The 24,169-nt window shown below is 39.0% G+C and overlaps 1 protein-coding gene across 1 annotated transcript; it reads right to left on the bottom strand.

Moving 5' to 3' along the window:
- Positions 1-1,600: 1,600 nt before the first annotated feature.
- Positions 1,601-4,442, bottom strand: LOC110937979. The gene is made up of 3 exons (XM_022180448.2): positions 3,945-4,442; positions 3,620-3,744; positions 1,601-1,896 (listed from the first exon to the last, which is right to left on the bottom strand). The coding sequence occupies exons 1-3, from the start codon at positions 4,362-4,364 to the stop codon at positions 1,746-1,748; spliced, it is 696 nt and encodes a 231-aa protein (XP_022036140.1). The 5' UTR covers positions 4,365-4,442; the 3' UTR covers positions 1,601-1,745.
- Between the last annotated feature and the right edge of the window lie 19,727 nt (positions 4,443-24,169).

Raw genomic sequence — 24,169 nt, 5'->3', positions numbered from 1 at the left:
GTCGTCAAATTTTAAAAATAAATTTGATCAACAAGAAATTTTTTTTCCCTTGTCTAAATCACCTATGCTATTAAGGGGGAAGGGGGCACTTAATCTCCCTACCGTAAGTTCCATCAATCTTATTTCGTTACATCACTTAGACCATCCATTACCCTCTCCTACCCTATTTAATGGTGCCATTTAGACCGAGTTAACCTCTTTTTTTCTTCTTTACCTTTTTTAACATAATTATATAAATCATATGAATTTAAAAATATAAAAAACAAAAAATTATATAAAACTTATGTAATTAAAATTAAGAAGTCATACTTTGTAAAACTTAAACGCTAGAAGTAAAACTTAAACAAACCAACTAATTAAGCGTAAACAAACTTAAGAGAAATAAACGTAAACAAACTAGAGAAAGATACTAATCATCAACGCCTGAAGAACCGTCGGAGTCGACATCCGGGTGCACCAGGTGGCTCTAGCATACAGGGATGGTTTCTTAGCGATCGTTAAGGTTCGATGTAAGCAAAAAATTCTGTTGAATCTAATCTGGTATTCACGACGGGACTGGGCAATCCTTTGCGCCTCCGTTAAACCGTGACCGTTGGCCATCATCAGGTTGTAGACTCGATGAAATTTGCAAACCTCATTAAAAATAACACGCCACTTTGAGTTAACTTGGTCCAAAAATGTGATTGGTTTCACTTACACAATGACGAAATTCTTCAAACAAGGCTACACTAATTCGAACGTTTCCTCTCATGTATTGGTCACGTCGATCCAAGAGTTGACCAAAAGGTATAGTTAGGTATTTGTTAGAAAAATGGTTTGAGAAGTGTGTATTTATAGTGGGGTAAATATTTAAAAATAATAATAATAATAATAATAATAATAATAATAATAATAATAATAATAATAATAATAATAATAATAATAATAATAATAATAATAATAACAAACACAAGAGCGTTGAACGGTCAAAAAATTAAAAAAAAAAAAAAAAAAACAAAAACACAATTTACAATCAGGTAGCGGATAGTGGTTAACTTAACCACTACCCGCCCCCTACCCGCATCACAGGCGGAGGTATATGATGGCGGGTAGGGGTTCCCGCTCTCATACCCGCATGTGCCCCGAGTCCCCTTACTGAGCAAGAGAAAAAGCTACTTTGTAATTTACCCCCTTTTTACCTTTTTAGCCAAGACGAGTGGCAGCCATGATTACTGAGGGACTCGTGATTGCTAGTCACCTCTGTAACTATTCTTGGAATTAATAATCATGCCACTGCCACCGGTCACTCTGATTTCGATTTAATATGCTGACTGTACTACTTTTATTTCTTTTCCTTCACGAGCCTCACTTGTCCTCTGGTCCTTTAATTTGTGTCCCAGTACTATTCATTCAATTTCTTGTGTAACTTGTACTTATTGCCTCATTTACTACTTTTACAAAATCATTCAATAATCTTATTGACCAAATATATAATAACAACAAAATCTTTTCATTTTTCTTTACTTTAGAGTACGTTTGTGCTTTCCTTCTGCGTCATATTATTCAAATTCAAACTCGTTCGTTGTAAACTGTATGGACCCTAACTAACATGTCACTATGATTTGAACAAACAAGCAAGATCTAGAGAGCGAAAGGTTTCTAGTTCGAGGAGTGAATTGTACAATAGAATAGTTAGTAGTTTTATTAAGAAATTCATGAACAACATAGACTTATAGATTATTAACCTTAACACAGTGATATGATAGCTAAGCCAAGAGCCAGAAGTCCTTGTGCCATCTCGTGCTGATCAGGTACCCGCCAATCCCTTTGCTCTGCTTCTTCACCCCGATCGTCAAGCATTCCACTGTGTTGATGCACTGCTCCACAAATTTCTCTGTGCTGCTCATCCCTCCCAAGCTACAAAATCATCAAACACCATCGTTTTCGTTAACTGATCCATCAATAGTGTACGGGTCAAATGGTCAACATACGTGGGTCCAGGTCAAATGGTCAACTTCAACTTCTATATCACATACCAAAGATGTAATTTTAGCAAAACTTTCATATATGATTGTAAACAATGTGAAGCTAAAAGTTAAAATCTTTTACATTTTCATCAAGATTTTGAAGTAAATTTTGCCAAATGATCTGTCAGCATTCATGTGAAAGACAAGATTTTGTCAGGCTTTTTTCATTTCCTTCAATCATCTTATCAACACCAACCAAACTATGTCCACAAGAATTTATTCCCCTAATATTCTTGGCCTACCATACCAACCAATCATAACACCTAACCACTTGGCGGTCTACAGGGGCGGTTCTTAGAAGAGCCGTGGCAGGGCCACGACCCGGGCAAGTTTTTCGGGCGTAGTGCTAATTTTCCGCATTTCGATCGAAATTTTTTATATATACTATGTTTGGCCCGGGCTTGTCCAGGCTTTTTTTAGTGCCCGTGTCTTTCGGCCCTGGCATGTTCAACGGGCAAGATCCGCCACTGGCGGTCTACAACTAGTGTTTCGGTAAACGGTAATTTTTTTACCGGCTAACTCACACACACGCTCTATGATCCAAACTCCTAAATCTACACATTTGTCCATAACGTCACTTGAAAAGTTAACTACGAAGCAAAGTAATCGGGTTTGTTTGGCCAAACATGTCAAAAGGGCTTGATAATTGGTATGACAGTTTGAACCCTTTTTCTTTCAACAAAAACTAATTCGTATTAAAATAAAAAAATTAACATAGTAAAGATGTTCATATAACTAAAAAACGTATACATAGCGGCATATCGAAAAATCAAACAATAAAAGTTAAAATGCGGGTTCAGTTTACTCCATCTAGGGGTGTGGATTTCTGACAGACAGGACCCGAAGAACCCGACACGAAATTCGCGGGTTTAGGTTTAGCCTAAACGGGTTCGGGTCAGTTTCAGGTTGAACCCGCGAACCCGTTTAGGTTAACATGTCGGGTTCGGGTCAACTTGGTCGGGTTGGCAGGTTGACCCGTTTTTATACTATATTATATTTTTTTACAATATATTTTATGTCATAAATTAAATGGGGTGTGTATTTTATGCCATGAATATAACTTAAAAAGAGAAATTAACATAGATTTTATAATTTAAATATGATATTATTATATACATTTGTGTTTTTTAAGTAAATTTTAATTTTAATATATTAATTTCAGAAAAAAAAATAAAAAAATTCGAGTTGAACGGGTCGTGTTCGGGTCAACCCACGAAACTTTGGGTCGTGTTCGGGTTCATACATATGATACGATTTTCGGGTTCGGGTCGTGTTGAACCCGCAAACACGACCCGTTTAGCACCCCCAAAAAACATCGCTTTGAAGTTTTAAACCGTAAAACTACCAAAACCGAACCGTATAAATTTTGATTTGACATTTAGGTTCAATCAGTCTCAACATCAACACTTTATAGACACTTACCCTACCAACAATTAGAAAATGGTCCAATTAATCATATTGACCCGTTTCATTTTCAGCTACAGTTTCATAACTACTACATCTCAAAAATAGGATGAAATTGAACCTTAAAAACCCACCAAACAAGCCACCAAACCCTAAAACCAGACCACACAGCTCAATTAAAGGTTAACTAAAGATCGAAAGAGACGAACCATCGTAGTATCGGCGACGAATTCTTCTGACCCAAAACCAGAACCGACACCTCTAGCTTCTTCACTTGACTCACCACTGTCGCCAGCTTCGGTCCTCCTTGAATCACCAATGCTTCCACTTCCACCTGCTCACATTTTCAATTTCAATTTCAAAACCCTAGATACCAATTCCTAACAGCCAAAATCAATATATTTATCTATGCAGAAGTACGTGTTTAACCAGATCCAACAATCTATGGCCGATAAATTAAATTAAATTAAATTTAACCAGATCCAAAACACAAAACACAAAACACAAAACAACATATTACTAGTAATCGGTTACCTCTGGTTTACAGGCTTTACACAATGCGCCTAATGAGGTAACCAGTAGATTATCCGGAGCGGATGAAGAAGAAGAAGAAGAAGAGGAAGAGGAAGAAGGGTTTATGTCTTTGTGAAAATTAGGGGTGGTTTGAATCTGGAGGAGAGTGAGCATATCTCCTTGATTGGCAACATGTGTGAGGGCCCAGAGCATGGCGTGTTTGGAATGAATGGATTGATCGACAACAACCATGACTCGTTTCCTCTTCTCCGGCATGATTCCGGTGAATGGTCCGGCATTGGTGGTGTACATGTCGATCTGGTTGAGGTGGGTGTCGGTATCAGTGCAGGTGGTGTATGGTTTGGTCCATCTCTTTGATTTTAAGTTCCAGCCTTCTTTCTCGCTGAGTTGCCTGAGGAACGATGATTCTGAAGTCGGCATTATACTACTGAGAAATGAGGAGGTTTCAGGTAGTAGTGTGGTACAATGGAGTTATAAGTCGATAGAAGACAATTTAGTAATGACTTGGGTGGGGTGGGGGTGTCAGGAGAGGATAGGGACAGTGAAAAATATTTAAGGATAGGGTTTATAAACCTTTAAATATAGAGGTGTATTTTATTTTCTCTTTATAATAGAGATTCTAATGTAGTGATACTTTTATTATTTTCTCTATTCTTTTCTATATATTATATAGAATAGAGAATCCAATGTAAATGCTCTTAGTTTTTATGATTGTTTAGACTGTGTATTGTGTATTGGACCGTCACTTAAGAAGTGTGATTTATCTGAGTCAACACTAGGTGGTAACATAATTACACCTACATGAGTATTAACCGGAGTCGGTTGGGTGTTATAGGGGCATAGAGAGGCTAAGGGGTGGTCGTGAAGGTGAGCTGACGGGTTTGATGGATGTGGCTTTGATGTGGGTGGTGGGTAATGCCTTGGGTTTTTCTCCGCTATCAACTTTCGTTTAATTAAACAAAACAAAGATTATTATATGCCTCATACGTTCATTTATATTAGTAAATGTTTCTTCGTTTGGGTTAAAAAAATCCATTCGTTTAGATTCTTTTTATGATTGTTTGGTTATTCATTTATATTAGTGAACCCAATTGAAGTCGTTTGGTTATTCATTTATATTAGTGAACCCAATTGAAGTCGTGTGATGTTGTTTGAAACTTCATATAAAAACGTTTAAAAAGTCACTATATCATAACGTAGAATTTGTTAATGGGACAAAATAACTCACAAACAATAGAAAAGAAATTAAAAAAAAACGTCTAGGCAAGTTTAAAGGGTCGTATATTTGTGTTTTGATTACTTGCACATTGATGACGTGGGTACTCGGAGATCCCAGTCAGCAAAGTCAAAGTCAATGGTAATAGTAAAAATAAATAAACAACGCTGAAGCACAAAGCAAGAAGCTGAAAATCAGAAGCTAAGAGCTCCTGACTAGGAGCTGATACACCCACAGCTGACGACAGGAAGGAAAAAATTACTGTACAACCTTGGGAGTTGAATTGAATAAGTCAAGGTTAAAAGACAAACCTCTATAAAGCATAAAGGTGTCCTCGAGACACACAAAACCTGAAACATACCCAAAGAGGTAAAGGCCAAACCTGCAAGCAACATCAGGGATGGATAAGCTTACGTAGACTAGAAGGTGTACAGCTGGCATGAGGCTCCTTGGGCAAACCAATCTGCCTATATAAGGAGAGTCTTGTCCCAGCCAAAGGTTAAGTTATTCTCTCACTCTCTCACTCTAAACTCTAAACTCTTATCCTTTCTCTTGCTACGACTCTTAAAGAACATTCTACTGAATCTCACGCCGGAGTCCAAACGCAGGAGGCCCCCTCTCGCGTTAAGGCTAACGGTGTTCTTTGGTTGCAGATTCTGATCAAGGAGCTGTCTTTTGGAGTGGATCCTGGACCTTCCCCCTTCCATGCTCCTGTTGTTTTAACAAGTGGCGCCCACCGTGGGGCTGCGCTACTTAGAACAATTTTTCCGGTAGTTCAGCCCTGTTCCTAAGTTACCTTCCCTTATGGCCGGAAGGGATCCTCATCCAAAAGAAGTTTCAAGCAGTTCTATGACCCGGTCTAGCCCTCCTGCTACTCCGGGGGTAGACAGTTGTTCCACCAACCCGGATGGACTTCATGTCGTATCGGTGACACAAGATGCACAATAGTTCCAAACTCCTCCCTCTACACAAGTTAATCCGTCTTCACCGAGTAAAGTTCTCTTCCCGGTTGAAACCATGGAAATAACCCCGGATGGAGTAAGAAGTAATTTCATAGTGTTGAGAGAACTCTTGAATGGGTATGTTCGAGAAGAACGGACAAAAGGGGTCAGAGTACGTTTATATTATGACGAACCTGAAGTTGTACTCTCCCCTATGCCCTCTCCATTGTGCACTACTACATCTCCAAGTACTACTCGAGCAGGACTAGGCCTGTAAACGAACCAAACGTTCATGAACTGTTCATAAACTTGTTCGGCGGGAAGTTCGTTTATGTTCGTTTATTTAATAAACGAACGAACACGAACAAAAAAATTTGTTCGTTTAATTAAATGAACGAACATGAACACACCTTGTGTTCGTCCATTTATGTTCGTGAACATTCTTTTATGTTCGTTCATTTATGTTCGTGAACGTTCGTTTAAATTTTAATAAATACATAAATAGTTATGTTTATATAAGTATCAGGTTTTCTAACTACTTATATAAGTATAACTAATTAGTATATCAATGAACCCTTACTTAGATGTGTTTTCAGATGAAATGTAATATATTAGACTTGTTTTTTCAATCATGTTAATTTATGTTTATTCAAATATGTTCAGTTAATTTTTTTTATGTTCGTTTGTGTTCGTTTATGTTCATTTATGTTCATGAACTGTTCGTTTAGGCTTTAAACAAACGAACATAAACAAACACGAACATGCTCGATTTCTTAATGAACGAACACGAACAAAAAAATGTGTTCGATTATATGTTCGTGTTCGTGTTCGGTTAAAGTTAAATGAACGAACACGAACATGCCTATGTTCGTGTTCGTTCGGTTCGTTTACAGGCCTAAGCAGGACCCAGTTCTGACTTGCATCCATATCGCATGCCTGATGGTTCACTCGGGCCGGGAGCTACCCTGCTAGCTCACCTATTGTGCTCCCAATAAGCCCAGAATATACCGTTGAACAGCTCCTCCAACAGGCTCAAGCAGCTACCCCGTCTCCACAAACTACCTTCAAAGAAGCCCTTCGATCGTTACCCTTGGCCAGCAGAGCTGTAGCTGCAAGCTTGTCACCACCTTCGGGTCTTCAATAGGGCTTCCCCTTGTATGGTGCTCAATACCCTCAGATGGCAGCTCTTTTGGCTCAACTAAGCCAACAGCTCGCGGGAAGCCAGATGTGGTGTAGCACCCCGTGTTACCGAATGTCAAAGTCAAAGTCAAAGTCAAGTTTGACTTCTTTGACTGCAATTAGTCTATTTTATGTTTATTTGTATTATGTGGAGTAAGTGTTGTTAATCAAAGAATCGAAGTAATCGAATGTTTAATCGACGCGAAACGCTTTACGACTGTGAATAGTAGGAAGTAACAATGCGATAAAGTTAATCAATCAATAATCAAGCTAATCGAATCATCAATCGAACTCGAGACTCGAATTATGCGAATTTAGTGTTATATTACGTGTGTGTGTGTGTGTGCCTTACGTATTACCTGTGCATGCTTACTTTATGTTATGTGTGGTGATCAATCGAATCGAAACTCGAAACTTAATCAAACTCAATCGAAATCGAATCATGATGAATGGTAACGAAAGGATATTGTGAAATATAGATGCTTGTATGTAGATATAGTAGTTGGGACTAGAAGTAATTTGAATAGGAAACTCTATCGTATTCGTATCGTCTTCAATCGAAATCGAAACATCAGAAATCGTAGCACCGAACGCTCAAAGTAGGCTGTGGATCGATCAGGCTCCTAGCCGATCGAACAGCCCAGCCGATCGGACGGACTGTCCGATTGAGCAGGCTGTCCGATCGGGATGCCTGGCCGATCGGCCAACTCTTTCCTCTTTGGGAAGCCTATAAATAGGCCTGTCATTGTCATTCTTTCCACTTTTAGAAACCCTCTGACCGACCAGCTCGTGTTCTTCACTATCTCTCAGATTTCTCTCAATCCCGGTAAGATTTCATCCTAACTCTTGTACGATTTTGATCTATGCACACTCCTACACTTTTCTATCTTTCAAATCTTGATTTCTAACCGTGAAATCATCAAGATCTAAGTGTTCTAGGATGATGTCATCATGGTGAAGAACTTCATGTTTTGGCCTCAATCCATCAAGAATCACTTGGATCTAGCCGATTTCCACATAAACAAACTAAGATCTATCATAGATCTGAACATTTACATGATGTGAAGGATTGAAAGAAGGATTTCCAACTTTCTTTCAACTCTTTTACACTCAATGCCTTCAAACCAGTAGAAACGGAGCTTGAACCGACTCACCAATCATTCTAACGGTTGTGTGGTTCAAGATTCGGATTCTATCTACGAGGTTCACCGATTTCGGGTTAAACGTTAAACTACCATTCCGAACCGTTCACTGGCCGGACCTGGGTGATTCCTGTCCGAGCAAGGGAAACAAGTAAGAACGAAGGTGCTATGGTTCAGCTCGTTGTCAAAGTACCTCGATATAACGTCAAATAATCAGAACAGCCAAGTGTTAGACGAACAGGCCGACCAGGTCAGGATGCTGACCGATCGAATAGGCTGTTCGAACGAACAGCCCAACCGATCGGACATGTCAGCCGATCGACCAGGCCAGCCGATTGGCTAGCAGATGGCCCCACACTTTAACAACTTCATGAAGTCCAGTATTGAACGAAGTGCTGTTCGATCGAACTATGGTTTGGGTTGAATTACTCTTCGGATCATGAGATACTATGCTTCAACACTTAATCGATTTTCAACTCGTTCGATGTATTGGAGTGCCACCCGATCGAACATGTTGTTCGATCAGGTGACATCTTGCTGAGGACTTACTACTGAAGTGTCTAACCGATCGGTTAAGCCGGCCGATCGAACAGTCGTTCGATCGATCGACCTGAAAGGTAAGAATACTTCAATGTTCTCAAATACTACAACGAAAACCTCAAAAGGACAAGCCATCATACACAAACACATCCTACTCAAAGGAAGAAACAATCCACTCGAACAGTCCAACCGATCAAGCCTACCGGCCGATCGAACAGGCTGTCCGAACGGATTGTCCAACCGAACAAACAACCCGTTCGATCGAACCTACAGTTCGATCGACCAGGCTGTTCGACCCATCATCACTTGTTTCCATTTAGCGCGTTACTCATCGTTATGCTTTCGAACTATTCAGGCTAACCTTACTCTTAAGCGCTCCCTTCAATCCATCAATCAATCGCTGTGAGTATACTCGAACCCTTTTTGCTTTAGCACTTTTGGGTGTTACATACGTTACTTATCAAAAATCACAATTGAACACACTACTCAATTATTTAAACGCTAACCGTTTTGCATGTATTACGTGACTAAATGAATGCTTGTTGTTATGTTTACACGTGGAATGCTGTCTACCTGTCTTAACGACGTAGTACTATAGTTTGGACTCAGCACCCGTTCACACGGGGGTTGTTAAGGACAATTACTTGCATGGATTACGGTGGTAATCATGTATTGCGAAATGTCTTGGACAGTCAACCCGCAGTCATTGGTATCGATAGATCCATGTCGATAGAGTTAATAGCCAAAATGGTCCCTGAGGTTTGCTCACTTTTGCCACTTTAGTCCAAAATCCAAAATTTTTAAATCTGGGTCCCTGACGTTTGCATTTTGTTGCCATTTTAGTCCAAATTTCAAAAAACTCCTTTTTTGACTGTTGCAACTTGCAACAAGCCTATTTTGTCCTTTTGCGCAGGGGTATTCTGGGTTCTTGATCTGAGTTTGTTATAATAACTCATAAAAATTACCAAAATACCCCTGCACAAAAGGACAAAATAGGCTGATTGCAACAGTAAAAAAAGGGAGTTTTTGAAATTTGGACTAAAATGGCAACAAAATGCAAACCTCAGGGACCCAGATTTAAAAATTTTGGATTTTGGACTAAAATGGCAAAAGTAAGCAAACCTCAGGGACCATTTTGGCTATTAACTCATGTCGATAATTAACATGCTTCGTTTTCCTCTGTGTACGTGCTGGTTATGCGTAAACTATTTCGAACTCTATATGCTATTATCAAACTTGTATGCTCACCTTTACATTATATGTATTGACTTTATTTTAACGTATGTGGCAGGCAATTAGGATGCTTATCTGCTAGGAAGGCGAGCTTAGAATAAGCGTCTAGAGCATAGTTGTCTGTAGATCTTGCAGATCGAGTCTCTAGAGGCATTTAAACAATTTTTATATTTATATTTAAATCTGAGTTGTCGGAACAGAATATTTGACTAGTTGTTATCTGTAATAATTTGTTTTATTATTTGGGATACGGTATGGGACATATTAATTAAACTAAATAGTAATGATAATTGTTGTGGAAACTTCTGGACAATCTGTTTCGCTCAGTGCCATGCCCCGATGATTCCGCCATCGGTTGGGGTGTGACATGTGGCAAGCTGCCCAGGTTGGATCGCAAGCTCAAACCCAACCCAACATCCAGGCAGGTGTCAACACTATTGGAGCAGGGGTGAACCTTGATATACCTTCCATGCCTTATAAACCTAGCTCATAATCATGCTTCTCCGAAGAAATAGCCAGCTATGTCTTCTAAACAAAGATAAAAATGTCATCTAACGTTAAGACGTACGATGGTCTGGAAGATCCCGAGGACTATCTTCAAGTCTTCACAAGAGCTGTTACGGTTGAACGTTGGAATAACGCTGAATGTTGGCATATGTTTATGCAAACCCTCATCGGGCCAGCTAGATTATGGTTCTGTGGGCTCCCCACTAGAAGCATAAAATCCTTCGCTGACCTTTATAAAAGCTTCCTTGCCAACTTTACCCCTCAAAAGAGATGTACCATAGATGCCACCGTTATGCATCAGATCCAACAAAAAGACCATGAAGACCTCCGGACGTTCATAGAAATATTTAAGAGGGAAGGTCTGATGTACAGCGGAGCAACTGAGAAAATGAGGGTGTCCGCCTTCATGAACGCTATAAAGCCCAAGAAGCTTCTCAGAAGGTTCCATGAAAACAACCCTCAGACAATGGAAGAAGCCTTTGAAAGGGCAGAATCATTCTTGAAGGGTGAAGAAGCTTTAGAAAAACCAAGCATCAAAGAAGAGGGAACACGGAAGCTCGAGGAAGCTACCACCTCCATCCAAAAGGTCAAGGTTCCAACCCTTTGTCGATCGACGACCCTTCAGGTCTTAGGAACGAAGAAGATTCGAAGACAGAAGAAGATCTCCTCATCCGAATCGTAATCAGGACAAGGACAAGCAGATCTTCACCCTCCTCACCAAGACACCCCAAGAAATCTTGTCAACTGAAGAGGTCAAGTACAACTTCCAACCTCCTCGACCTCTGTCCAAAGCAGCTAGCAAAAGAGATGCAAGCAAGTTTTGTGCCTTCCACAATGACACAAGGCACCACACTAATGATTTCTACCAGTTGAAAAAGAGAATAGAAGAAGCTGTTAAGTCGGGGGAGCTTGCTCACTTAGTGAAGGAAATAAAAGGCAAGAATGAGGGGAAGAAAGAAGTTAGCATAAACATGGTTTGGTTAGAAAGCAAGCAAGAAGGGAAAAGGAGGAGGACCATACCATGGAATCAACAATTCATTTGCTTTATTCCTAGGGATCTAAACGATCAGCATGAGCACCCAATCATCGTGGAAGCCGAGATAGAAGGGGCTTCCCTCGACAGGGTGTACATGGATCTAGGAGCAGCCTCCAATATTATGTATCAAAGATGATTTGACTTACTCGGAAGTGAAACAAAAGCTCGTCTACAAGCAACTAACACACCCCTCAGAGGTTTCACTTGGGAAAAAGTACATCCTTTGGGAAGATAACACTAAACCTATGTTTCAGGGACGAAGACTTATCAAGAACAGAGGAGCTTACTTTTATTGTTGTAAGTTCTCCTTTTAACTATAACCTGTTGATAGGAAGGCCGGGGCTAGCAGCATTTGATGTTGTGGTGTCAACAACACATGGAATGATGAAGTTTCCAACGGATAAGGGTATCGCTTCGTTGGTACCTACACAAGAAGCCCTATTGATCGCATCCATGGAAATAGAAGAGGGGGAATACAACAAAACAAATGAAAGTCCAGTTGAAGAGATAAGCATCAATGATTCCTACCCGGAACAAAAGATAAGAATCAACAATCACCTCCCTGATACAATCAAGCAAAGGCTGTCTGACCTCCTCCGAGAGAACACAGACGTGTTCGCTTGGTGTTCGGGAGATATGGTGGGGGTACCAAGAGAAGTAGCAGAGCATGCGTTGAACATAGCTCCCACCCACCACACAAAAGAAAAGAAGCCTATCACCTGAACGTAGCCTAGCTACCTGTCAGGAGGTAGAAAGACTAGTGGAAGCTGGTATCTTAAGGGAGGTAAAGTATCACTCTTGGCTAGCAAACCTCTTGGCCCATGTAATCGTTTCTTGAAGAACAGATAATATAAAAGCCAAAACTGGTTCTCCACAGTTGATCCACAATAAGCAGTGTTTGAACTTAATTCCCTCCAGTGGCAGTGGCTTCTAACAACTAATGATCCTAAAGACTGTTACTTTGTAAAGATTGTTCTACCAAAGCCTTTTTTATTGAAAAGACTGTTGAAGTCTAATCAACTGTTGTTGTCAAAGTGTTGTTGAAGACAAAGGACTGCTGGAATCAAAGGCCTGATCAACCTCAGAGGAAAGCACTGTTCAGACTCATCAGTGGTTAAAGCATCATCAGCGGCTTGCTTCATCAGTGCTTAGTATAGTTTGTTTATTAATGTAACAGTGTTTGTCTAGTATCAGTGGTTAAAGCATAAGCTAAACCCGGTCGCGCCCCGCCAGGGCTTGTCGCGCCCCTCCAGGGCCACCTATAATCTCTGTCGCGGCAAGCTGGCAAAAAAATTTATTATGTTCGTTTTACCTTGTGAACTTGTTAAAATAGGTTATAAAACTATCATATCTAATGTTTATGATGGTTTTGTCTATAGGTGAACGTTTTAAACTTTTGGATGAAGATCAAGCGTCGTGCAAGAACCAAACACACATTAAATGAAGCTTCCGCGTTGATCTTGTTTAGTTCTGATATTTGGAATTGTGTAAACACTTAATAACTGTATTTTTAATGTTTTAAACAAAGGTGAACACTGTGATGTAAATGTTTTTGTAAAACGACATTTTTGTCGTAAAGTGCAAACTTTAAATGATGAAGTATTATTAAATTAGTAAGGGTCTTACATTAAAGGATGTGATAAAGCCTCTAGGGGCTTTGTCTACACCATATAGCCTAAGGTTTAAGTGTCATACATAATTAAATATGAGGAGCCAAATTGTATAAATATAAGAAAAGTCCTTTTTGAGTCCCTATGGTTTGGCCATTTTAACTACTTGATTCCAAAATCCAAACTTGTCTTGATTTGAGTCCCAGTGGTTTCTAATCTTAACTTTTTGAGTCCAAAAGACAAACAATGTTAGATTTTCTTAGTTAAATTATGTAAAATTACCAAAATACCTTTACCATTAAATCTTAACACACCTATACACTCATCTACTCACTCTCTCACACACACTCCACTCACACACTTATCTCTCTATATATCTCTGTCGGCCGACTGGTTCTGTCAATGAAGAAATGAGGTAGAGATGACGGTGATTGATGTTGGGTGTGATATAGATGATAACGGTAGGTGGTGGTGTTGTTGAGGTTGTGAACGATGATGATGGGTGTTCGGGAAAGACGAAGATGAAGACGACGTGGTTGGGGTTAACATTAGTGATGATGGTAACCGTTAAAGGCGTAGACAGCGTACTTATTGTAAATGATGATGGGGATGATGGTGTTAAATGTGGTGGTTGACGATGTTATTGCAGGTCGTGCTATAAGATATCAGGGGTGGGTTTGGTGATATGGTTACCGATGGTAACGATGAGGAACGAAAACAAAGGTTGTGCCGGTGGTGATGATGGTGAGCAACTCCGGTGATCAAAAGCATAAATGGATGATAACGATGATGGCGATATTTCTTATGGGTGCACGATGGAAATGGTGGTTCTAGTAGTGAAGGATGATGTTTGAGAGTGGTTACCAGTGGTTCGTTAAGTGGGTTAAACAAAGACAAAGATGGATGTGGCTGTGAATGCTGACCGTTATGGGATTAGCAGCGATTGTAGATGGTGGTTCATGGTGATGTTGATGTTGATGGTGGGGTTATTAATAGGTGGTAAGGGTATATGCATATATTTTGTTTTTATTTTTAGTTGTAAGGGTATTTTGGTAATTTTATAAAATTTAACTTAGAAAAACTAACAAAGTTTGTCTTTTGGACTCAAAAAGTTAAGATTAGAAACCACCGTGACTGATGTGCGTGAAGTGTGTTATATTTTAGATGTATATTTTAAGCCCTTTTTACACTTTTAGCCAAGTTTTAAATTTATAAAACACGATATTTACTAACACTAAACACACATATGGGCAAGTGCACCCATCGTGGACGTAGTATAGTGTTGGTAAGATACCGAGGTCGTCCAAGGACACAAGAACTTGTAGTACCGGTTTATCCTTAACGTCTAACCAAATCAAAATGTTAGAAAAGATTTTTAAACTAAGAAAATAAAACTAACTAAATGCTGAAAAATAAAAATAAAAATAAAAACAGATAGACAAGGTGAATCACTTGGATCCGACTCGTGTATTAGTATAACCTTTGATTATTTTCGCACTTTTGCACTTGTTTAAGAGATTATCTTAGTTATTGTAGTAGGCCCCTCTTTTGAAAGCGACGCTACCCTCAACCCAGTAGTTTGAGCCAGCAAAGATACAATCCTAAAGGGTCGGATTATTGAAAGATAATGAATTAAGTTATTAATGCAAATTATGGTAGGCCCCTCTTTTGGAGGTGACGTTACCCTCGACTAAGTAGTCTGAGTCAGCAGGGATACAGTCCTAAATAGCCGGGTTATAGTATTAATAGTAGTTAACTTATGAGGGGGTCAAAGAGTTTGGATCCCCGCCATCCAATACCTTTGGGTATTGAAGGAGATCCTACTAAATTTGACCCAGGTCCCTTGCAGGACCTCTAAACGCTGAACAAGGGCAAGACCCTTACCAAACCGTTCCCTCAACCCCCGACCAGGTAGCCAACATACCTCCATATAGACCGTGGAGATATGAATGGTGAAAATCTTTTATTTTATATAGACAGTAAAATAATGCCAAGACACCACGGACAAACGATAAGGAAGAATCACCTTCAACATAAGCAACTAGTTATTAAAGTCATTAATACAAAACCAAATAAAAAGTGCAAATGATTAAAAATAAAAAGTATTATACTAAACACTTGTCTTCACCAAGTGATGTAAGAGACTTAGGCAAACATGGCCTTGATTGTCATGAACTCTTACGATCAATCTTGGATCCCGAGACGACTCACACACTCTATGATGGACAATGGATGATGGTGGTGGATGATGGTGTTGTGATGGTGGTGGGTGGTGGATGAAGTGTGAGAGAGGTGGTGTGCCAAGGGATGAGTTGCAATGAAGCCAAGCACTCCTATTTATTGGCTGAACAGAAGCCTGGGCATGGCCCCGTGTCCGCTGCACACGGCCCCGTGCCCGTCTGACAATCTCTCTCCTCATTAATTGTAATTCGCAATTACAATTAATGCGCCTGCAGTACTTTCGCCACGCCCCCGTGTTCACTGGGCACGGCCCCGTGGTGGGCAATAGAAGCTTCTATAGGTTTGTCTTATCTGCTGCTTCTTGGGCACGGCCCCGTGCTGGCTGAGCACGGGGCGTGTTCAGTCTTCTGCCTTCTCTGTTTTGCTTGGGAGGATGCTGTCGAGGGGTCGGGCAATCCACTTATGTTCCTTTTCTTGTATTTATGTTAGATTTAGCCGCCTTTTTGCTTCTTTTGTTAATTTGAGCTCATTTAATCTTGAAAATACAAAAGGAAGACAAAAACACTCTTTTTCCAACATTAGTACTTAAAAAGGGTTAGTTTTATGCCTCATTTGATGTAATTTTTATGTTGCATTTTACACACATCAGGGACTCAAATCAAGACAAGTTTAAGTTTTGAACTCAAGTAGTTAAAATGACCAGCTACAGAGACTCAAAAAGGACTTTACTCTTATAAAAAAATCAAGTGATGATGATACTCAAAAAACTTGTAATTCATGCATCAACACTTGTTTAAAACAAACACTATTTTCTCCTCACATGAAAATTTTATAAATTAAGGTATTTATCTATACTATATTATAATGCATAAGGGAGGGATATTTTAAGATACCAAAAGAATAAGAACTTCTTTCCTCTTTGTTTATAAAAACACCTTTAAAATGAGGGTAACTTGGTCTTTTTAAATACTAATTATATTTTAGTCCCTCATATTATTACACTTAAATCCTTTTATTTTAACAAAATTATCGCTTATTAGTCATACTTATCCCTTCCCACAACAAACTTATAATTATTTTACGTAAACTATAATGTTTTAAAAAAATCCAAAGGTACCGTGATGACCTACTCATTTTTGTCGACATTTCGATAGTTGTCTTGGTCAGTATTGTTGTGCGGATTAAAATGTACAAGTAGGTGATGCATTAGTGTACAAGTGATTAAAACAGTGTGTCATATCACATTTCAAATGCTCAAGACTTTCTATGTTGTTGTCATTAGTATCAGTTTAATAATATTCTAACCCTTTTCACTCCGATTTTCGTTTGTTTAAGATTGTTCACCAATTTGTTCTGGCAACTAGGTTAAATTTCGAAACCTTGCACATACAGGTTTGATATGAGCTTTGTTCGTATTCTGTATATTTGTGTATTTACTTGGTTCGGTGCACACACTTACATTGGTTAGTAGGTAGTAACCAAGCTCACTTGTTTTATCTAATTGGTTGTATTAAATAACTTTATATAATACCATATTCAACAAAATGGAATTTTAGTTTCATAAAAAAATTATAAAAGTGTTTTTAGAAGCATTTTCATTTTCATAAAACCTTTTTGTTATAAAAACGGTTTTTTAGAAGTTTGGTAAATAAGTTTTCTACTAACAAACTTTTAGGAAAAAACTTCATAATTTAAACATAATACATCTTCAAAATCTGAATACCAGATTCTGTTGCATTTTTTTAGGGATTATAAGTACAAAAATACTCTTATATAATATTAGTTAGTTGAAAAAAGCTACGGGTTATTCAATTCGTTGGTTGATAGGTTCTATATATAGTATAATTCATTAATTTATTTTAACTTCAAGAAATTTCTTGTTCTTTAGAATTTTTGGTTTACAGGTATTTCAATTTTCTGTTGTGTATAACTTTGATTTATTCTTCTATGCTCACACTTAACATTCATCTTATTTATTATCCAACGATTTTGGAGTTTCAATATTCATTCTTTCAGATCTTTACACGGGTATGTATGTTTGATGCGTGTGTAGTGCTATATATATTAGGTGTATATTTTGAGCCTTTTTTTACACTTTTTAGGCAAGTTTTGAATTTAAAAAACACGATATTTACTAACACTAAACACACATATGGGCAAGTGCACCCATCGTGGACGTAGTATAGTGTTGGTAAGATACCGAGGTCGTCCAAGGACACAAGAGCTTTTAGTACCGGTTTATCCTCAACGTCTAATCAAATCAAAAAGCTAGAAAAAAGGTTTTTTAAACTAGAAAAATAAAACTAACTAAAATGCTGAAAAATAAAAGTAAAAACAGATAGACAAGATGAATCACTTGGATCCGACTCGTGTGTAGTGTAACCTTTGATTATTTCCGCACTTTTGCACATTTTACGAGATTATCTTAGTTATTGTAGTAGACCCCTCTTTTGAAGGTGACGTTACCCTCAACCCAGTAGTTTGAGTCAGCAAGGATACAATCCTAAAGGGTCGGATTATTGAAAGATAATTAATTAAGTTATTAATGCATATTGTGGTATGCCCCTCTTTTGAAGGTAACGTTACCCTCGGCTAAGTAGTCTGAGTTAGCAGGGATATAGTCCTAAGTAGCCAGGTTAAAATATTAATAGTAGTTTAACTTACGAGGGGATCAAAGAGTTTGGACCCCCGCCATCCAATACCGGTGGGTATTGACGGAGGTCCTACTAAATTTGACCCAGGTCCTTTGCAGGATCTATACAGTGAACAATGGAAAGACTCTTACCAAACTGTTCCCTTAACCCCCGACCAGGTAGCCAACATACCTCCATATAGACCGTGGAGATATGAATGGTGAAAATCTTTTATTTTATATAGACAGTAAAATAATGCCAAGATACCACGGACAAACGATAAGGAAGAATCACCTTCAACATAAGAAACTAGTTATTAAAGTCATTAATACATAACCAAGTAAAAAGTGCGAAAATATTAAAAATAAAAAGTATTACACTAGATACTTGTCTTCACCAAGTGATGTAAGAGCCTTAGGCAAACACGGCCTTTGATTGTCAAGAACTCTTACGATCAATCTTGGATCCCGAGACGACTCACACACTCTATGATGGACAATGGATGATGGTGGTGGATGATGGTGTTGTGATGGTGGTGGGTGGTGGGTGAAGTGTGAGAGAGGTGGTGTGCCAAGGGATGAGTTGCAAGTGATCCAAGCACCCCTATTTATAGACTGAACAGAAGCTCGGGCACGGCCCCGTGTCCATCCTTCTCCATTTCTTCATTAATTGCAGTTTGTCTGCATTAGTTGACCACGCCCCCGTGTCCGCTGAGAACGACCCCGTGTGCAGAAGCATATCTGTACTATCAAGATTTGCCTGGATTCTGCGAATCTTATAGTTGACCACGGCCCCGTGTCCGCTGAGCACGGCCCCGTGGTGGGCGATGGAAGCTTCTACAACTTTGTCTTTTCTGCTGACACTTGGGCACGCCCCCGTGCTCACTGAGCACGGGGCGTGCTCAGCTTTCTGTTTTCTTTGTTTTGCTTGGGAAGATGCTGTCGGGGGGTCGGGCATGCCATGTTTGTTCCTTTTCTTGCATTTATGTTATATTTAGCTGCCTTTTTGCTTCTTTTGTTCATTTGAGCTCATTTAATCCTGAAAATACAAAAGGAAGACAAAAACACATTTTTTCCAACATTAGTACTAAAAAAAGGATTAGTTTTATGCCACAATTGATGTAATTTATATGTTGCATTTTGTGCACATCAAATACCCCCACACTTGAATCTTTGCTTGTCCTCAAGCAAAACTCTTTATAATGTGGCTTTACACTCACAAATGGAATGGGTAGAAGAGAAGGTTTTTGGTCTTGTCATAGAGTGTCGGGATTTCCAAGATTCGTTATTAAGGGGCTGTTTGGCAAACCTCTTAATGATTCATTAAGAGGTGGACCTCTTATTCGGACAGAGGTGTGGTTGTTTGGTTGGCAAAATGCTAGCCTCTTAATGGCCTGAATCAGTCTGTATCATACAGATATAATATGATGTTGAATGGAAAAAAAAGACATTGGTTACCCTTTCCCCTCTCTTCTTCTTCTCTTCTCAACAACAAACCCTACTTCATCAGCCAACACCTCCACCGTCCACCCCACCCCGGTCCTCACCACCTCCGCCTCCCGCCGCCGTCCTCCTCCCTCTCCTCACCACCTCCGCTTTCCGCCGCCTCCTCCCTCTCCTCACCACCTCCGCCTCCCGCCGCCTTCCTCCTCCATCTCCTCACCACCTCCGCCTCCCTTCGCCCTCAGCCCTCTCCTCACCGCCGATTGCCGAACTGCACCCAGGTTTGTTTTCTAGTTTTATTTTTTTTATTAAACTGATTTTTCATTTATTTTACTCATTATTATGATTATGATGTGGTTCTTGTTCGATTTTTATGGATTTGTTTATTTTTCTGATTTTTTGATGTTGTATGTAGAATGGATTTGTTTTCTTGTATGTTGGAAGTGGATGTTGATGTTGATGAGGTTCTGGTTGTTGTTGAAGATCGGTGGTGGGTGTTGTGGTGGTGACGGTGTAGTGGTGGTGGTGACGGTGGAGGTGCAGCGGTGGTGGGTGTTGTGGAGATGAACGATTCCGGCACGATGAGGTTCTTGTTCTTGTTGTTAGGTAGAGAGAGACAGAAAGTTTCGTGGTGATGAATGACTGGAAATGATATATAATAAAATGGTTTTTTTAATTAAAAGGGGTAAAAATGTCATTTTACACGGTCATTCAGATGTGCAACCAAACAGCACTTTACTGACTCAGCACTTACTGGTTCAGAGCCTCTTACCCATTCAGACCTCTTATTCATTCAGCACTTATTGATTCAGATGTTGCCAAACAGCCCCTAAGTTTTATTTTTATTTATTTACAATCATATTCGTCATGATTTATTAAAAACGTTTCATAAGATAAATTACTTATTAGGGCATAACATGTCTTTTTTAAAATTCCATTTATATACGAGTTCACATACCTCACGGGGGAATCACTCAACACTCGGTCGAAAATGTATTTTTACTGAATCACTCGAGAGCGGCATGGAACTTACTCCTACCATAAGCTTGTCAAGCAATCAATCCTCCTCCTTTTTAACTACATACCTTTGTAAATATCAAGAGGACTTTTTGTGTGAAGGGTTAGGCTTGGGCTAAAGGTGGGTGGTTGGGTTAGTGGTTAGTAAAAGGGCGAAAAGCGTAAAAAGCGTCGGTTTTCATAAGACTTGATATTTTTCAAAACTTTTTATTTTGATGAAGCATTTCAAACAAAGTTATTTTTGATAAACTTGTGTGTTTATTTCTTTTGGCTTCATCCTAATTTTTTTTTTTTGGAATCAAGTTATGCTAAAAACCGAGCTTTGTTACTAAAATAAAGGGTTTAAAATGAAAAAGGTTTATGTGGGTAAAGAGTGTTTGGTTTGTGGTTATGAAATGAAAAGGTTTAGGCTCAAAGGGGTTAACTAGGGAGATTTTGGGTAGGTGGTAAGAAAAAAGAAAAATAATGGTGTAGAAATAAAAAGGGTTAGTCCTAATGCCTCCATCATTTACTTACTCAGGTTTAAGTTGGTAAGGACCGGGAATGCATCGTCGTGGCAAGTTCTAGAGTTGTAAGAACCAAGCGGCTATTCACACAAGAAACGAAAAATGAGCATTTAGTTTAAAGATATGTGTTTGTGTGCTCAATAAAGGCTCAAAACTCACTTTTGTGGGAATGGGTTTTTATGTGATCAAGTATATATAATCAAATTTTAACTAAGTTTGTCATGTTGTTTCATAATTTTCTTATGTTGGTTCTTTTTATCACGACGCTATCGGTTGTAAATTTGTAAAAATATAACCTTTTTAGAATTTTGAAATTCCCAACTTAAACTTAGACAAGTAAAAAAATGAAATTTTTTGAAATTTGGGGTGATTAGCGGTTACAATAGAGTTTTGTGTAAGGCTTGTAATTAGGACTTGCAAAATTCAACATTTTAGCCCCCCCCCCCACACACTTATATTACACATTGTCCTCAATGTGTCCCAAAAATAAGTTTTTCGGTTGATTAAAATGTGTAAAAGTGGGTTAAAAACAAGATTTTATGTTACTGGGTAGCTGAACACGGGGTGGTGTGGGCTGAGTACGGCCCCGTGTCCAGACTGCCAGTACCAAAAGTAAACAGAAGGCTGGGCACGGGGGCGTGTTCAGTGAGCACGGCCCCGTGTCCAGTTACCTGAACTGGGCATTTTCTGTAGATTTTCGGGCACGGGGGCGTGTTGGGTTGAGCACGGCCCCGTGCTGAACTTGCTGTAATGAAGAAAAATTGTCGAGAGGCTCTGTTTTTGTGCATGGGGTGTTGGTTCAAGCTTCCTTTAATATCCTTCACCATCCCGAGTGTGTTTTTATTCCTAAAAATTAAAACTAAACTAGAAAGCATAAAAAAATATTCTAAACTAAACTAAGGATAGTTTCGCGGAATGCCTCCGTGGTGCGCCACGTTTATAAAGGTCCTTGGCTAGACCCACCTTATCAGGTGGTTCTGGCTCATCTTCAATTAGGGGGTCGTCATTGCCGAATGGATATTTCATTGATCGCTCAAGATCGACACTTCTTTTGAAGGCCCCTAATTGAATGGGTAGATTGTTATGCTTCCGATTTTTCAAAGCTTCATGGGTTCTTACAAAAGGCCGTCCCAACACTAGAGGAGCGTCATCAAGGATGACAAAGTCGGTTGGGATTACCATTTGATTTGTTTGAACCAAGACATCCTCAACTATACCGATTGATTTTATCACTTTCCGATTAGATAGAAAAATGGGTATTTGAAGTGGAGAAAAATCACTAATACTTAATTTTTCGAAAATATAGTTGGGCATTATATTAACACAAAGATTTTTATCAATCGTAATATTACTAATAAAGGAATTTTGAAAAAAACATGGAACCGGTGTAATGTTGATTTCAAAAGGGTCTTCTTTTATTAGCGAAGTTTGATCATTTGTTACGTTAATGCTTACCGTTTCGTCAATTTTAGTGTTAGTGTTTAACTCTTTTAAAAACTTAGCATGAGTGGGAATTAAAAAATGATTTTCGAAAGAAGGTGACAAGAGATTAATTTCTTGAAAATTAGACTCTTCTTGGATTTTAACGTTGACGGACTCACCTTTTTCGTTGTTTCACTCATGTGTCGGAATTTCACTTATTTGTTCTTCCATTTTTTCCTCTTCAACTATTTCTTCGTTATTATTACAAGTTAATTCTTCTCTTGCGCGGGACTCCTCTTCCCTTGCGCGAGACTCTTTTATGTAACGTTCAATAGTTTTAAGGTGTCCTAGTATCTTTTCGGTTACTTCGTTGATAGAGAAAGGATCGGGATTTTCAAAGCTTGAACCCGGATGTTCGATCCTTGGTTCCTCATAATACTCATATGAAGTAGATGGTTCGCACCATTGTTCTTCATTGTAAGTATATGATGGATAAGGGTCGTAATTTTGTTCTTCATAATACTCATATGAGGTGGGTTGTTCACGCCATGGTTCCTCATAATAAGTATAAGAAGGTGGTGGCTCATATCTTGGTTCCTCAAAGTATGAGTATGAAGGCTCATACCGTGGTTCATCAAAATATGAGTATAAGGGAGAAGGTTCATACCTTTGGTCTTCACAGGATATGTATGAAGTCGATGGCTCGTACCTGGGCTCCTCATAGTAGGTGTATGAAGTGGATGGTTGAAATAAGTTACAATATTGAACTAAGTGCGGGTTACCACAATTAGTACAATAGTCTTCCCTATAATCATCATCCTCATAGGTGTAGTTGTAGCTTCCTAAGTATTGATCCATAAGAATCACTCAACAGACCACAACAGAGTCTCGAGACCAGAAAACAAAAATAAAAACGGAAACAGAGGCTGGACACAGCCCCGTGTTCAGTGGACACGGCCCGTGTTCAGGATCTGTATCTGGGCGTTTGAATAAAAGTTACTGGTTTTGTGCATCACGGGGGCGTGTTAAGTGAGCACGGCCCCATGTTCAGACTCTGTATCTAGGTGCTTTATGAAAAATATGCAGCACGGCCCCGTGTTCAACCTACTGTAAATGCAAAAGTAAACTAAAATGCTGAAAAATGTGCGCGTGTTTTGAAAAAAAAATTGAAAAACTGATTAGGCCGTCGATTTTAAGCTTTCTTAAAATCCTTGTGTCCCCGGCAACGGCGCCAAAAATTTGATACGTGTGTAGTGCTATATATATTAGGTGTATATTTTGAGCCCTTTTTACACTTTTTAGCCAAGTTTTAAGTTTATAAAACACGATATTTACTAACACTAAACACACATATGGGCAAGTGCACCCATCGTGGACGTAGTATAGTGTTGGTAAGATACCGAGGTCGTCCAAGAACACAAGAGCTATTAGTGCCGGTTTATCCTCAACGTCTAATCAAATCAAAAGGTTAGAAAAAGGTTTTTTAAACTAGAAAAATAAAACTAACTAAAATGATGAAAAATAAAATAAAAGTAAAAACAGATAGACAAGATGAATCACTTGGATCCGACTCGTGTGTAGTGTAACCTTTGATTATTTCCGCACTTTTGCACATTTTAA

The sequence above is a fragment of the Helianthus annuus genome, chromosome 4 (genome assembly GCF_002127325.2).
Source record: "Helianthus annuus cultivar XRQ/B chromosome 4, HanXRQr2.0-SUNRISE, whole genome shotgun sequence".
Classification (NCBI taxonomy): Eukaryota; Viridiplantae; Streptophyta; class Magnoliopsida; order Asterales; family Asteraceae; genus Helianthus; species Helianthus annuus.
The sequence above is the reverse complement of the archived record's forward strand: the minus strand, read 5'-3'. Positions and strand labels throughout refer to the sequence as shown.

Excerpts from the sequence above, each read along its gene's own strand:
- LOC110937979 (XM_022180448.2), bottom strand. The coding sequence starts at position 4,364 with ATGCCGACTTCAGAATCATCGTTCCTCAGGCAACTCAGCGAGAAAGAA. Across the intron at positions 3,745-3,944 it reads GTAAAGCCTGTAAACCAGAG|GTGGAAGTGGAAGCATTGGT; the intron begins GTAACCGATTAC and ends AAATGTGAGCAG. Across the intron at positions 1,897-3,619 it reads TCGTCGCCGATACTACGATG|CTTGGGAGGGATGAGCAGCA; the intron begins GTTCGTCTCTTT and ends ATGATTTTGTAG.